Here is a 14,889-nt window from a genome sequence, read left to right on the forward strand (position 1 = left end):
TAATGAATTCACACCCACAGTACTACAGGTTACGACTGGAACATGTCTTTTTAGCATGCCTAATTCAATCCCCAACAAGTAGCAGGAAGTCTTTTTGGTTCAAGTAGTTTTGAAATAAAGTAGTGACTACTGAGATAAGTCTTTTTTTAGAATAAGTAAAAAATAATGATTTGCTGCTTTAAATTAATAATTATTTTCATTTAGATTGAAATCAATACTTCGTGTGTATAATTAAAGTTAGCGCTCATAATTAAATATGTTTGGCAAGAAAGGAAATTTAGTTATTGGAAATATTTTATTAAATGGCATTGTTATTGCAAGTAGCATAAATGAGGAGAAGTAATTATTAAGTATATGTTCTTGCTAGGATCTATTTCACCTTACAGTTCGATGAAATACTTGCATGCAGACAATGAGTCCTTTATGTGTGGCTCATACATGAGGATGAATTGCTCAAATAATTTTTCTGGTTATCACTGAAAACCCATACTATAGATGAAGAGATTTCTTTTCTAGTAAACTCATGTTGTGAACCCTGATGTAGACTAGAAAGGATATGTTGGGAACAGATCGAAAAGGTAACAACTATGTATACAGCAAGGAAGATTTCCTGTTGAAATTAACTCTTTGCATCAAAATGCTACTCCATATGCACATTTATTCACAGGAAAACCGTTCTTTCTGGTTCTTAATTAGTGTTGAAGAAAACAAAGTTGTTAAACTTCTCAAGTCCCAATTACTGATGGTTAGGTAATGATTGGTTATCTTGCACAAGGCTGCTTTTTCACAGTTAACACAAGATGAAATGGGGATGATGAAATGTTGCTCATATGGATTTTATAAAATATGGAATGAATTGCTCTCATGACACTGATAATGTCAATAAAGGCTATTTCTATGATTTTAAGTAGCTTGTTGAAGTGGCATTTCTCAACCTAAGCCTACCACTTGAGGGCAGAATTCTGAATCTCTACCTTTAATGTTGAGATGTTACCAGAATTTCGTCAGAAGAGTAGGTCATGATATAAAGAATTTGATTGAGATTTTGAATCAATCCCAACATTTTGTAATTTTCTTCCTCAGAGAAGGAAAGCAATTACTTATTCCTGGGTATGTTTTTAATTGGATACAAATGCTGAGACATACTTTCAAGGCCAAATACAACCAAAGAGAAGATTAAGAACTATTTGCTACTATACCCCATGTGGAACATTCAACCTACTAGCTTTTGATATAAAATTCAGGAAAATTTAATATTTGTTAAAAATGTTGAAATTAGAATTCATTGAGAAATCTTCTGTAATTTCTGAAACCATTTTCAATATGAATATTCAGGACTGTGACAGCACTACCCTGATGACATGTGATTAAGATTTTTCTGTTTTATAAGAAATTAAAAGTGAGGGAAGAAAGCAATTGGATATGGGTCCAGACTTATGAGCAAATACAAATAATTCAGTAAACTTTTCCCTAAAGTATCAATTTTCTCACCTATATGACATTCTCAATAGTTTTAATATATTGTTTCACTTTTATTATTTAAAATATTCTGATAACAGGTTGAACGTTTAGTTGGTGTGTGCTTTTGGATATCTATTAGGTGGTTAATATAAGCCTAAAGTTTGGAAAGCATTATGCTAGATTTGAAAACCCAATAAGGGCAAGCACCCCAGGTATTTTTGTTTACCAATTATTTGTCAGCACCTAGCACATAGTTGGTGTTCAATAAATATTAGTTGAATGAATTACTGAGTGAATGAATTACTCTCACCAAAACTTTAGCAACCAGTTTGCTGGTTTTGGGGGAGAAAATTCAGGATTTTTTCTTATATTAGTGGGCAGGTTTATATTTTATATTATTTCTGCCATCTTTGTCTCCTGAGAACTCTAGGAAAAGAAATGTGTGCTCCATTAGTATTGCCAAAATATAAGGGAAATTATTATTGCTGTTGTTTTTAAACTGGATTTCCTCCCTCTGGCTTCACAGAGCACATTAATATAACCATTATTTGTTGACGGAAACAGTTCTCCCACACATTATTTATTTATCTCAGCTTACAACACTTCAGGTTTTAAAATATTTGCTGGAAATGGAAATTATTTAATATGCCTAAGGTTACTTGTTTATTGATATACTTTTTTCACCTATTGCATTTCTATAAATACTTCTTTCAAAAAGGACAATGAATATACAAGTATTAACATTTAAAATAAAGACTTCTACACACCCTAATGAATATTAGTAATGTGAATGAAACATCAGCTGATATTTGTTCACAGGTAAGAAATTGTTAAAGAAACATATGAAGTCAAACAATAAAATGCAGAATAACCTAATGACATTTTCTCCTAGGCATTCTTTCTGTCTCTCCCTTCCCTTCTCCCTCTCCTTCCCTCATTCACTTTCCTGATTCACGGGACAATGGTTTGCTTCACATATGTTGCTGATAGACATTTGTAGCTTTATAACATGGCAATCTGATTTCATACCTACATTGTGAATTATGGTGAAAAAGTTCAAATAGACAATGATTTCCTCATTTCCTGTTTTATTCAATTTGTCTTTTGCACTAAATTTAAAGCCTAGAGCATCTCAAAGAAGAATCCAAAATAGGTTCATGGTACCAATCTTTTCTTTCTAGATCATTTATTAGTTATCAAAATTGAAGTGATTTGCTCTTTATTATGTCCTTATCATATGTCCTTAATCCAGAAGCTTAATGAGAGCAGCAGCTCATCTGAAGGCAGCACTGTAGACATCGGTGCACCTGCAGAAGAACAGCCTGTAGTGGAACCTGAAGAAACCCTTGAACCTGAAGCCTGTTTCACTGAAGGTAATGAAAATCATGTTGGTTTCCCATCTAGAGAGTGCAACTTTTTTACTTTTGATTACTCAGAAAGGATCACCCCAGAACCCAATGGAGCTTTGCTTATCTATTTCACTTCTATTTCACTTCTCTCTGACATGTTATCAGACCAGAAGGGTTTAAAATCTAGTGTTTCGCTTTGGTTGTCTCTGCCCATCACATGTAAGGGATCATGAACATGGAGAAGAATGTCATTGTAATGTGATCAAAACTAGTGATTAATTTTTAAAATAAAATAATGATATTACAATAAGTTGGCATCTTAAAAACTAGTCAGAGTTCTTATACACAGAATTCTCCTTGAAAGCAGCTTTCTGACTATTAAAACTAAGTGAATGGCAAATGCTCTCCTCTGTTTCTTATGAACTTCATTTTCCAATGATTGTTGGGTCAAATAGGAAATAAGCACTGCCTTGATACCTGGTGCCTCTGCAGTAGCTAGTGGAGCCAGGTAAAACATAGGCAGTAGATATGACAGATACATTTTTTCCATGCCTGGTATTCTCCTTGGTCTGATTTTCCTGGAAATTTGAGTTTTGGAGATATGAATATATTTGCATGTTCCCTATTTTATGTTCTCTTCCTCAAAGGCATTTTCCTCTATATCCTATATAAATTACACACATCATTCAAAGTCTTTCTGCCTTCATCTGACCATAATGTAAAAGAGCTCATTATACCTCTAAATACCTAAAACAAATATACTCACATAATTCACTTGATAGTTAATAATATATTGTCTTATAACTCTTTCTCTTTAGAACTGTCATATATATCATTACCAACCTCATTCTTTCCTCTCCTCTTCTCTCTACTTCCTTCCCATCCCCTTCCCTCTCCTTTCTTTCCCTTTCTTTTTCTTTCTCCCCTTTCTTCCATCACGCCTGCCTTTTTTCACTTGAGGTGGGGTTGAGGGTTTGAAGGAGCCACTTTCCTGTGTTTATGTATTTTCTTGAAACCTGAAAATAAAGTTCTCAGGAGAAAGGTTTTTGTTTTTTTGTTTGTTTTACAAAGGTACTCACATATGCCTGTCAATTTAATTCTGATATCAGAATGAGGGAAAGCAGTATGAGGAAAGAAATAACAAATAAAAGTAGGTCAATGCAAAACATTTTAGTGGGCTAAATTAATTTTGAAAATTATATAGGCTTGTAGAAGCACTACAAGCAAACCTATATAGTAAACAATCCAACATTGTTGCAAGGGGTCTGCATTATTACTCTCTATCATCTTTTAAAGGGATATCTGTTTATTTTTGTTAATTCCCATTTTGAAACCCTTTTCTAGAGTGGCTTCACCTGAATGTAATAGGATGATATAAAACAGGTGAAAGCTACTTTACATTTACTTGTACTTTACTGTTTCCAAAATTCTTTCTTGGTCAACACCACTTTGAAGCAGCAAAAGCAGATATTATTAACCATGGAATCACTTAAAGAGCTTGAATCATTTTCTCCATTTGCCCAGCTAATTAATTGTGTTCTTACTACTGTGGACTTAGAGACTTATATTATAGCCCAGGTAGAGAAAGTGATAGCAGTAAAAAAAAAAAAAAATGTATCAGAGACATACAAAGGATGTTATTGAGATAGCAGAAGTTATTTTACCTATTCCTGTTTGACATTATACTTGTAGGCTGCGTACAAAGATTCAAATGTTGTCAAATCAGTGTGGAAGAAGGGAGAGGAAAACAGTGGTGGAACCTGCGAAGAACATGTTTCAGGATTGTTGAACATAACTGGTTTGAGACCTTCATTGTTTTCATGATTCTCCTTAGTAGTGGTGCTCTGGTGAGTGGATAGTACGCAAAAGTGCAACAATACAAATTTTTAAAATCTTCTGATACTGATGATTTTTTATCATTTCTGTTTCATTGTCTAGGTATCCAATCCAATTTTTTTTTAAGATTTATTTTTTATTTCTCTCCCCTTCCCACCCCCCCACCCCCCCAGTTGTCTGCTCTCTGTGTCCATTCACTGTGTGTTCTTCTGTGACCACTTCTATCCTTATCAGCGGCACCGGGAATCTGTGTTTCTTTTTATTGCGTCATCTTGTGTCAGCTCTCCATGTGTGCGGCGCCATTTCTGGACAGGCTGCACTTTGTTTTGCACTGGGCGGCTCTCCTTACAGGACGCACTCCTTGCACCTGGGGCTCCGCTAGCCGGGGACACCCCTGTGTGACAGGGCACTCCTTGCACACATCAGCACTGTGCATGGGCCAGCTCCACATGGGTCAAGGAGGCCCAGGGTTTGAACTGTGGACCCCCCATGTGGTAGGCAGATGCCCTAACCACTGGGCCAAGTCCACTTCCCCCATCCCATTTTTAATTACCCCACCTCTTATCTTCCAGACTATAAACTTAATGTGTAACTATATATTTCTGGATTACTTTTAATATGTAAATGTACATATCAAATAAGCTATTTATTAATTTATATCATTAAGTAGCCCAGAAAATTTGATCGTCCAACTTGTTTATTATAACCTAAGGAATATGAATATTCATTTACTCATATTTTAATAAGAAAATAAGAATGGCAACTACATTGTAGTTAATGGAAGTCCAGTGAGTGGGAATATATATGCTCTGGGTTCTATGAATTTTGTTTTTAAATGGTATTACTCTCACTTTATAAGATGTTCAGTAATTCCTTAGAGACCATTTCTCCTTATCTTTCAAATTGTACTCACTACTTTCTTGCTACTAAGGAAATATGAATGATGGGCAGCATGCCTAAGTGATTCATTTAGGGGTTGGTTTCCTTTTATAAGAAGGTGTTCATTTCAGCAGAATCAATTTATATTTATATGACAATCATTTACAAAAATATAAAATATAACATATAGATGGAATTTTATAAAAACACTGACACAAATTGAATACGTAAGCCATAAAGTAAGTAGCTTGCTAGCTAGATAGCATTTGTCTGATTGAAACACAATTACCAAGTTTCATTAAATTAAGTTTGTAATTCTAACACAGGCCTATATTTGATATTTTATATTTTCCCTGATGAAATAAATTTTCTCCACAATCCACTTTAAACAAGAATAGTGTTTGAAATGAAATGAATGTATGCTAATATGTAAACTAGAGAGAGCTTCATATTAGAAGAAAATGTATTGTGGTCTAATCAAGAAATAATTTCATTTTATCATCATTGTTACATCATTTCTCTGAAAAATATTAGCTATCAGTCAAATTAAGAGGCAAACATGGGGCAGATGATCCCATATATTTAATAGAATTGGGCAATGTGATGATTAATTACAATATCTCCTTTATGAAATATCAGCCTTCACTTTTTATTTCTTCAGCCTCTTATCTGTGGCAAAATAAATAAATAAAAACAGGAGGAAGCAAAAGAAACAAAACAAAAGGAATAACTTTGAGCTGGGGAGTTGGCATCAGGCTATGACATTAAGAGCTATTTCCTGAACAAGTCAAATGAATTCATTGGAATTATGCCTTCACTTCTTTCTTCTGGCTATTCTAGTAATAGAGAGTATAGCTAGCTTTCCACCCAATTGAATAATTAAAAGACTTTTGAGAGGAAAAAAAGAACAGCAATGTCTATTGTTTTTCTGCTCACTTATTCCAATGGAATGCTATATATAATTTTTAGCTCAGATACTGTAATAGTTTTTGAAAGCGAAAATGTGTAACTTTTTCCCTGTAGGCCTTTGAAGATATATATATTGATCAACGAAAGACAATTAAGACCATGTTGGAATATGCTGACAAGGTTTTCACTTACATTTTCATTCTGGAAATGCTTCTAAAATGGGTAGCATATGGCTATCAAACTTATTTCACCAATGCCTGGTGCTGGCTGGACTTCTTAATTGTTGACGTAGGTATTTTCCATATTTCTGTCTTCCATTAAAGGTAGTTTGTCTTATTTTTATGCTAGTTCTAAAACAGAGAATCGTAGACCACTCTGTTGTTTTGATAGGCATGCTACTTAACAGACACTAAACTCACTCACCGATGGTGTAGTTTTGGGAAGAAATTAGCTAATTTAGTACTGATTTATCTAGGATAAAAAGCTTAACAAAAAACAAAAAATCCACAGCCTTTATACAATGGAATTGTACAAAGTGGTTAAAATGGGAAATTTTGAGTTGTACATGTTACTAAAAGGAAAAGTTCTTAAAAATCAGTTTGTAGTGAAAGTGGTGAAATGTGGAACTTAAAAGGCATGTTTGGGAAATTTGAAACCCATCCTTGCCACTACCTGAGTGTGTGTCATTGAGTAAGTTACTTGACACTTAACCCCAGCTCTAAAAATGCTGATTTTAAAACACAGTATTAAAGGTACTCAGTAAACATTGATAAGGGTGGGAACTGTCATATTTTTTAAAATTGTCTTTGCGCTAATCAATGTTTTTAAAGAGTATATAATCCCATTTCTAAAAAGTAAGGTGTGCCAGAGGGTAGTGAAAGTCACCTTTACTTCTTGCGGGAGCATGAGTTTCCCTGGAATCTAGACTAGAATTGCACCAAGCCTGGCTTATAGCCAAAGAGTTCTTCCTAGAATTTGTATACCCAATGACTAATACTCCATTTACCCTAAAACAGTTGCTGCCTTTGAGATTTATTATAGTTAAACACATGTTTTGTAGTATTGATCTGACATACTTTTAGCTTTGGAAAAACATCTATCGCAGTATTTATAGCCAACAATTTTATCTCAAAAGAATAGTTATCCAGCAGGACTATGTCAGTTTCTCCTGGAAAGTGTTTCTATAGCTAAGAGCCATGCGTATATTTTATCTCTTCATTCTGAACAAAGTCAAAGCCAAAGCTGCTTGGGAAACTTAATGAGGTTAATCTGAAATGAGTGAATTGAGGGGGAAAAAAAAGAATAATTATTTTATTACATCATAAAAGAAAAAAGCCTCTATGTTGAGATTTCAAGCGTTAGAAATTATACTTCAGTCCCTTGTGATTTTTACATTATATTTTAAATCTAAATATAATTTAACCTGTTGAAACTTCCTGAGCTCTGCTTTCTTTTATTATGCTTATTGTATATCTGGGCTTTTTAGTGGAAGGAATTTAGTTTACTTATTATTAAAAGTTGATTTTTAATAGCCACTTCTGAAATATTTTTAAAAAATTAACTCTAAAGAGAATTTTATAGTTTAATAATCTTTTCTTTTTCAACATGCTTTTTAATTGTTTCATGAGAATGTGTCACTCTACAAAAGACAAAAATAACTACAGCACAGCTCAAATACTGTAAAAAGTATGTTACATACAAGGCAACTTAAATATACTTAAAAATAGAAAATGTTGCAAGAATAGTATACAGTGCATATGAAATTATCCAGTACTATTCACTTGCAAACCAAATAAATTATAACCCTGCTTAGATATGAAGTTTTGATAAATTCCTTATTTGTAGAATGAGATACCAAGTTTTCTTTTCTTCTATCATATGTACTCCATTCAAATGAAGTACTTTCATTCATTTATATGTGGTAAATATTTATTGATTGGCCAATTAGGGCCAGATACTGTGGAGAAGCCGTAAATTAGTATTAAAAAATTTGATGAAGTTCCATGATGGACTTCTTTTTAAGTAACATATTGATTGGCCAATTAGGGCCAGATACTGTGGAGAAGCTGTAAATTAGTATAAAAATTTTTGATGAAGTTCCATGATGGATTTCTTTTTAAGTAACATGTTTACATAAAATAAGCTTTAAAAAGGTTTTGAAAACACATGATCTTAGCAGGGCAAAGAAACAAACCATCTTCAAAACTGTTTAAGCACTTTAATTTCTGAGAGTATAAATTATAATTAGCTGGATATACTGATTTTGGATTGAAGTTTCTTGTTTTTTCAGGTACAACAGCAGTTTTTGTATTTTTTAATGTAGCCATTGGCAAAGTCCTAAATTCAACAGTAATATTAAAATTAAGGCAGGATAACCAATGACATTTTCTTCTGCCTGGATTTCTTTCTTTTTTAATTAATTTTTTGGTTTAGCTTTCCTGCTAAGTGCTCCACTAATAAATTAGCAAATGATTAATAAATTGCATTATATTTAAGGTTTTTTTTTACTGGCTTTTAGCTAATGTCTTAAAAATTACTTTCTGGGAGCAAATGTGGCTCAAGTGGCTGAGCGTCTCCTTCCCAAATGGGATGTCTGGGGTTCAGTTTCAATGTCTCCTAAAACAAAAACAAATAATAAGCAAAAAAAACTAAGGGACAACTCAGGGGAGCCCTTGTGTCTTCCCACACACGAGGTCAAAGTCCCAGGTTCAATCCCCGCCCTAGTACTTAAAAGAAAAAAAAATTACTTTCTTTGCTTTGAACTGAAATTATTTTCTTAAATTTTTAAAAGTTCCCTAAAAATGTCCTACATTTCATCCTTTGTGTAGTTGCAAGCAAAAATTTTATTTGTTGTATTATATAACAGCTACAAATTGAATGACTAAGTTTCCATTTATTTATTTATTTATTTATTTATTTATTTATTTATTTATTTAATTTTGGGTGCAGGTTTCATTGGTCAGTTTAACAGCGAATGCCTTGGGCTACTCAGAACTTGGTGCCATCAAATCCCTCAGGACACTAAGAGCTCTGAGACCTCTCAGAGCCTTATCACGATTTGAAGGGATGAGGGTAAGGAAAATGAAGGAAGTTAAAGAATTGCTAATAGCCAAAATTACATTAAATTAAACGTTAAAAATGTAAATCCCATGCATGCTAAAGGAATGGCAAATCCTTGCAAAATTGCTACTTTATCCTTTTATCTGTTGCATATCTATTTCTAGGTGATATGCAAGAGACCTAAGGCCTCCTTTGAAATGATTTAATATCATTTTCCCCTGGGCTCCTTAGAATGACAATTTACTAATCCATTCTTGGGAGTTTCCTTACAAACCAGTATACAAAACAGCAGTGCACTATTAAAGTACTGGGTTTAATAATATAATTAAAGTAAATTCTAAGTCATTTACTTCTCATTTTTGATGATCTAAATGTACTTAATGTGTTTCGTTGAAAATAATATGAATTGCACATATGCCTAAGTATAAGTGTAAAGGAAAAAAAAGTTGTCAAAACTTTTGTCTATATAATGCCAAAGTTTGGGTTATTTCAATATATTCAAGAAATCTTAAAATGCCAGGGTTTTTATTATTTGAATATATTCAAGGGTAGACATAAACTGTTGATCAAATTTTAAATTTTTTATGTTATATTTAGTATAACCTCAATTGTGTAACTATGTTACTCTTCTTGATTTATATAAATACTAATAGTAACTTAAAATTATATATAAATCCACACATTTGTTTCATGACAATAAAGTAAGACACTTATAACTAAAGAATAGAAAATATAATTTTGGACTCATTGCCATATGTAATCTGTAAATTAAGCATAACTTGAACCTCATTTGTCAAAATCACACAAAATTTTATATTCCTCCTTTTAATGAAACATTAAACCATTGTCCATTATTCTTAACAGGTTAGAAATTTTGCCATTATTGACTTGTGTTATTGTCTGTGCTTTTATAGATGATATAGAAGTTTTTAAAATTCTTTTTAAAAAATCAAATTTTCTTTTATTGAAACAAAACTGCTGAATTAAGTGTGATTCCATGCCTAGGTTTTAGTTAAGTTTACAGAAGCTGTATTGTAAACTTCCATTTGTACTGTAGGTTATTTATAACCTTATGCTTCCTTCTAAAATAAACTTTAATATAAATGTCATTTTTAAGATCTTAAGACTTGTCTTCAATTTCCCTATTTTATATAAAAATGCTTTCCTCAGAAACAAACAGAATATAATGCAAACAATTCTATTATATTTCTCACAGAGATGCTCATGTTTTCACTAAAATATTATCAGAAATTCTCTCCAGGGTAGGTTAAAATTAAGTTTATTTTCCAATTAAAATCCCACTTTCTCTTATTTCAGACTGTTTCAGTTCTAAAGATAGATATTAATTTTATAACTGAATCAACATATTACATTTTTAAAAGCTTTTGAAATTGGAGCATTGCTAAATATTTGAAACTTCTATAAACCTTTCAGATTTGACCTTTTGCAAGTTTTTTAAATCAATGAATAAAATGGTCATATGTTGCCGTATATAACACTTTGTTTCCATAACAAAATTGGTCTTATTTGTGGTTTAATTTTTACAGAATTAATCTTACCCATAGTTATTAATTTTTTTATATTACAAAGAGAGATGAGTTTTTGAAACTTAGAGTTTTAAAAATATAAACTCCTTATGGGTGCTGATAAATGATAAAACTAATCATATAAATTGTCACATTTTTTAAAATTTCTCCCTGCTTCTTAATGGCAGAACATAAACTACATTAGCCTGACCTGTCACTTCAAAACCTATTTGGCACTGTAGAGACAAAAAAAAAAACCTTATTTTTTATTCTATTTTTTGTGTTTCTGGTGTTTGGATTTTTCAACTTTGCAAGAATATAATCATAGATGATGATGTTTTATGATGTGAGCATGAGAAACTAATGATGATTATGATTGAGAAGTGAGATATGAATATATTTAGAAATTCTCATTTAATTCTTTCCCTAGCAGCACAATATTGCAATAGCTGTGTCAAAGCGTAAATCAGGCACTCATTTTATTTTTGTTGTTCTGTCACTTTTTCAAAGCATGTGCTTTTATGCAACATTACAGAGTAAAGCATGCTGTACAGTGCTTGATAAGAAATTAGAAAGTAACAAATAAATTATCATCACGTTGCACTTTGTGTTTGGCATGTTTTATGCACATTTCTGGCTGACAGCTTTTAAACATTTATTGTATTTCAAATTTCCAGTCCAAATTTTTCTACTTGTAAAATGAGCTGAGTGAATTGATGCTGTAAATATCTAGAGTAAAATAAAAATTTGTACTTAAATTTGCATTTATAATTTCCTAATCTAGGAAATCTTAAATACTTTCTTTTTCAAAAGAACTCAAGTCTCCATTGATAGGGAAACAAAGAGAGAGCATCATATACAAAACGTAACACCAAATGTTCTGTCATATTAGATTTCTAACTAATAACAAACTATATATTTCTATTTTGTATAGGATAATCTTGCTCCAACTTGGATGGGGTGGAGCGCTGGTTCCTCCCCTCAACCCTTTATTATGGGTACTGTATTACCCCTTTTGCTACCTTTAAACCTTTCACTGTGACTTATGTGTAGTGGGGGAGGGAGGGCATGGGAAGGGTACTATTGCACCACAGTAGGGACAATTTATTATTTAATTATAATTTCCCACTTTCAATTGTCTTAAATTAAAAAAAAAAAACCTTTATGAATGTACCCTCTGTGGATTTTAGCCCAATGCTCAACTTCTCTATTAAATGTCACTGGAAATAATTTAGATATGTATATATGTATATGTATATGTATGTATGTATATATATGTATATATATATAATGTTATCCATTTCTGGGGAGATTATTTGATGTCATTGGTGAGGGTGGGGGACCTCTGTGCAGGATGATTGTGTTAAAATTTTAAGTCAGGAAGTCAGTGATTCTGTTTGAGGCAATTTAACCTTTGCCTTTTAGTTTGTTGGTCTGGGTCCTGAAACTTGATGTCTCAGTACGAGCAGTTGATTTTTTTCCTTGTTGATGTGTGTGCATAGATGCTAGGGTTCAATATTTCAGGATTCATAAGGCTGGAATTGAATGTGTGATCATTCTAAAGTTTTGTTAAGTGTACTTTTACAGGGGTTATTTCCAAACTGTAATGTCAAAAATATATTAAGAAAGAGTTGAATGAGCACAAGTGATTTGAGTTTTAAGATGGGAAAATTTTATATAAAAACATTCATTTATTTGAATTATACATTACAAAACACCCATCTAGAAACTTTTTTAAAAAAACAGAATTTAATCCATAAATTCTGTTTAGAATAAGTCATTCCTAACTAATGTCCTATGATCTTAGAACATATAATAACAGTATAAATAGAAATGAATCTGCACTTTGTTTATATATGAAATTTAGGGATATTGTGCAATCAGGAGAATTCTTTTGAGGGGGAGAAAAAGTTATGTTTTATTTAGATAATTGCTCTATCATATTTTTCAAAATAATTACATTAATTAAATCTTTCAACACAAATGAAGACTTTAAATTTAGAAAAGATGTTACTACTCTGGGCCATACTCAGAAAGTTAACAATGTTAGGTTGCCTCCTTTTTTATTATTAATCACATAGTTTTTCTGTATTTTTACTAGAGAAGCATTATAATCCATGAATAGTATTGATTTGAAGTTCAAAGAGCATTCATTCAGACAAGCAGACATTTGTCCATTATTAAAATTCCTAACATTAATTTGCATATTTATTATCAATCCCTTATTAAAGTGTTGGTTTCATGATAACATGAGGATAATGAACCAGGGGCAGAAATAATTTCTGTAAGTTCTGTGAGCTTTTACAGATTGTGCTCGGTTACTGACTTTCTATTTGATGACTTCCGAAAAACTTTGTAAGAAGAGGAACTTCTGATATTAATTCATTAGAATAGTTCCTTCCCTTGATGCAGCCTGAAATCTGATCTGTTTCTTACAATTTATTCAGGCCTATTCTCTCAAGTGCCTTTGCCACATGGAAAATAATTACTGCAGTACCCTAGAGACCGAAAAGACTTAATACACCTCTTTCTCTGCTGAAGCAATTAATAGCTTGGGGCTCTCGGGGAAAAGACAATCCTTTCTATGATCCTTCATTGACTAATTTAATGAAATCTTAAATATGACTTCACTTTTGTGTAGTAAATTCCCCAATACTATGCAGAATGTTTTCCAAGATGAAGTTTTTTTTATTAGTAAAAATAACATTTTCCAGGGCAAAAGTTATGCCAACATTGCAAGTGATGTTTTGAAATACACTGCTAGAGAAGGCTTGCTTGAATCACAGATCCCATCATTAGCATCATTGTTAATGTATAGCAAATCCCCAGTTCCATAGTAAACCTCTCCAACTTCCTGCCTAACACAAAACTTTTTTCTTATGTTCAGCTCTTTAATTAATTTTGTCCCATATTCAGAAATAACACTTAAAATGTGTTTTGACTAATAAAGGCTAAGCTAGTTATGGCTACTTCATTCATTCATTGATTCCACACATTCATTCAACAATTTTTATATTCTTATATTCAAGACACTTTGTTAAAAGCCTTGACAAATTGAGAAATATATTTTTTCATTCTAAATTATTTTTAAAAGCTTGCAGGATTACAGTAATACAGTTAGTTCTAATATAGAGCAGTGTGGGTACCAGATAAGTGGGAACAACAATGAGAGTGGAAAGTGCACTAGATTCTATTTCTATCTAGCCTTTCTAAACTTAACCTATTTTAATCTCGTTTTTCTCATTTATCATGTGAGAACACAATACTAAACGATCTTCATGGTGCTGTACAGCCCTAGAATGCCGATCCTTGAATTAAAGGAGGAAAGGTTCAGCTTTATTTAGGAGGCTAAATTGGGATGTGAAGGTAGGCTCCCTGAAAGAAGTGCTAGATGAACCTAATGCCTTTGTTATGAGAATATTTCAGAAAGATATACTGAGCAAGGAATTTCAAAGATAATGGCATCTCAATTCTATGGAACTGAATGTTCAACACATGGTAATTATATTATTTGGATTGAAATGAAGTTAAAATTAGAAATGTAGATTGTAGAGTGATTCAAATATCAAGGTAAAGAAAATATTTGATAATCAGTGGGTGGCTCTTAAATAATTTTAAAGCAGGAAATTGGTATTGTCAAAGTGGGACTTGGAGAGGAGTCATTTGTCTTACATGGATTGAAGGAAGGGTAGATTCAGGAGACTGATAGTGCAAGCACAAAGTAACAGGGACCACAACTGGGGTGGTGGCCACAAGAATGGAAAAAAAAATAGCCTTGAGAAAGCTTTGAAGGAAGAAACATGAGATCTAAGGTTCGATGCAGAAGGAAATTCAAGAAACAAGTTCAAGTCACCGCTGTTTTGCTCACA

General features: G+C 32.4%; 1 protein-coding gene across 19 annotated transcripts in view; it reads left to right on the forward strand.

The window, feature by feature from the left end:
• LOC101441329 (sodium channel protein type 1 subunit alpha) overlaps window positions 1-14,889 on the forward strand; it is a 196,871-nt gene that overhangs the window by 165,255 nt on the left and 16,727 nt on the right. For all 19 annotated transcript variants that reach the window (XM_071216321.1, XM_071216326.1, XM_071216317.1 and 16 more), the window contains 4 exons: window positions 2,714-2,834; window positions 4,503-4,657; window positions 6,549-6,722; window positions 9,384-9,506. In XM_071216321.1, coding sequence (XP_071072422.1) covers window positions 2,714-2,834; window positions 4,503-4,657; window positions 6,549-6,722; window positions 9,384-9,506 — 573 coding nt within the window. The remainder of the gene's footprint in view (window positions 1-2,713; window positions 2,835-4,502; window positions 4,658-6,548; window positions 6,723-9,383; window positions 9,507-14,889) is intronic.

This window comes from Dasypus novemcinctus, chromosome 7, assembly GCF_030445035.2.
Source record: "Dasypus novemcinctus isolate mDasNov1 chromosome 7, mDasNov1.1.hap2, whole genome shotgun sequence".
In the NCBI taxonomy this organism is placed as follows: Eukaryota; Metazoa; Chordata; class Mammalia; order Cingulata; family Dasypodidae; genus Dasypus; species Dasypus novemcinctus.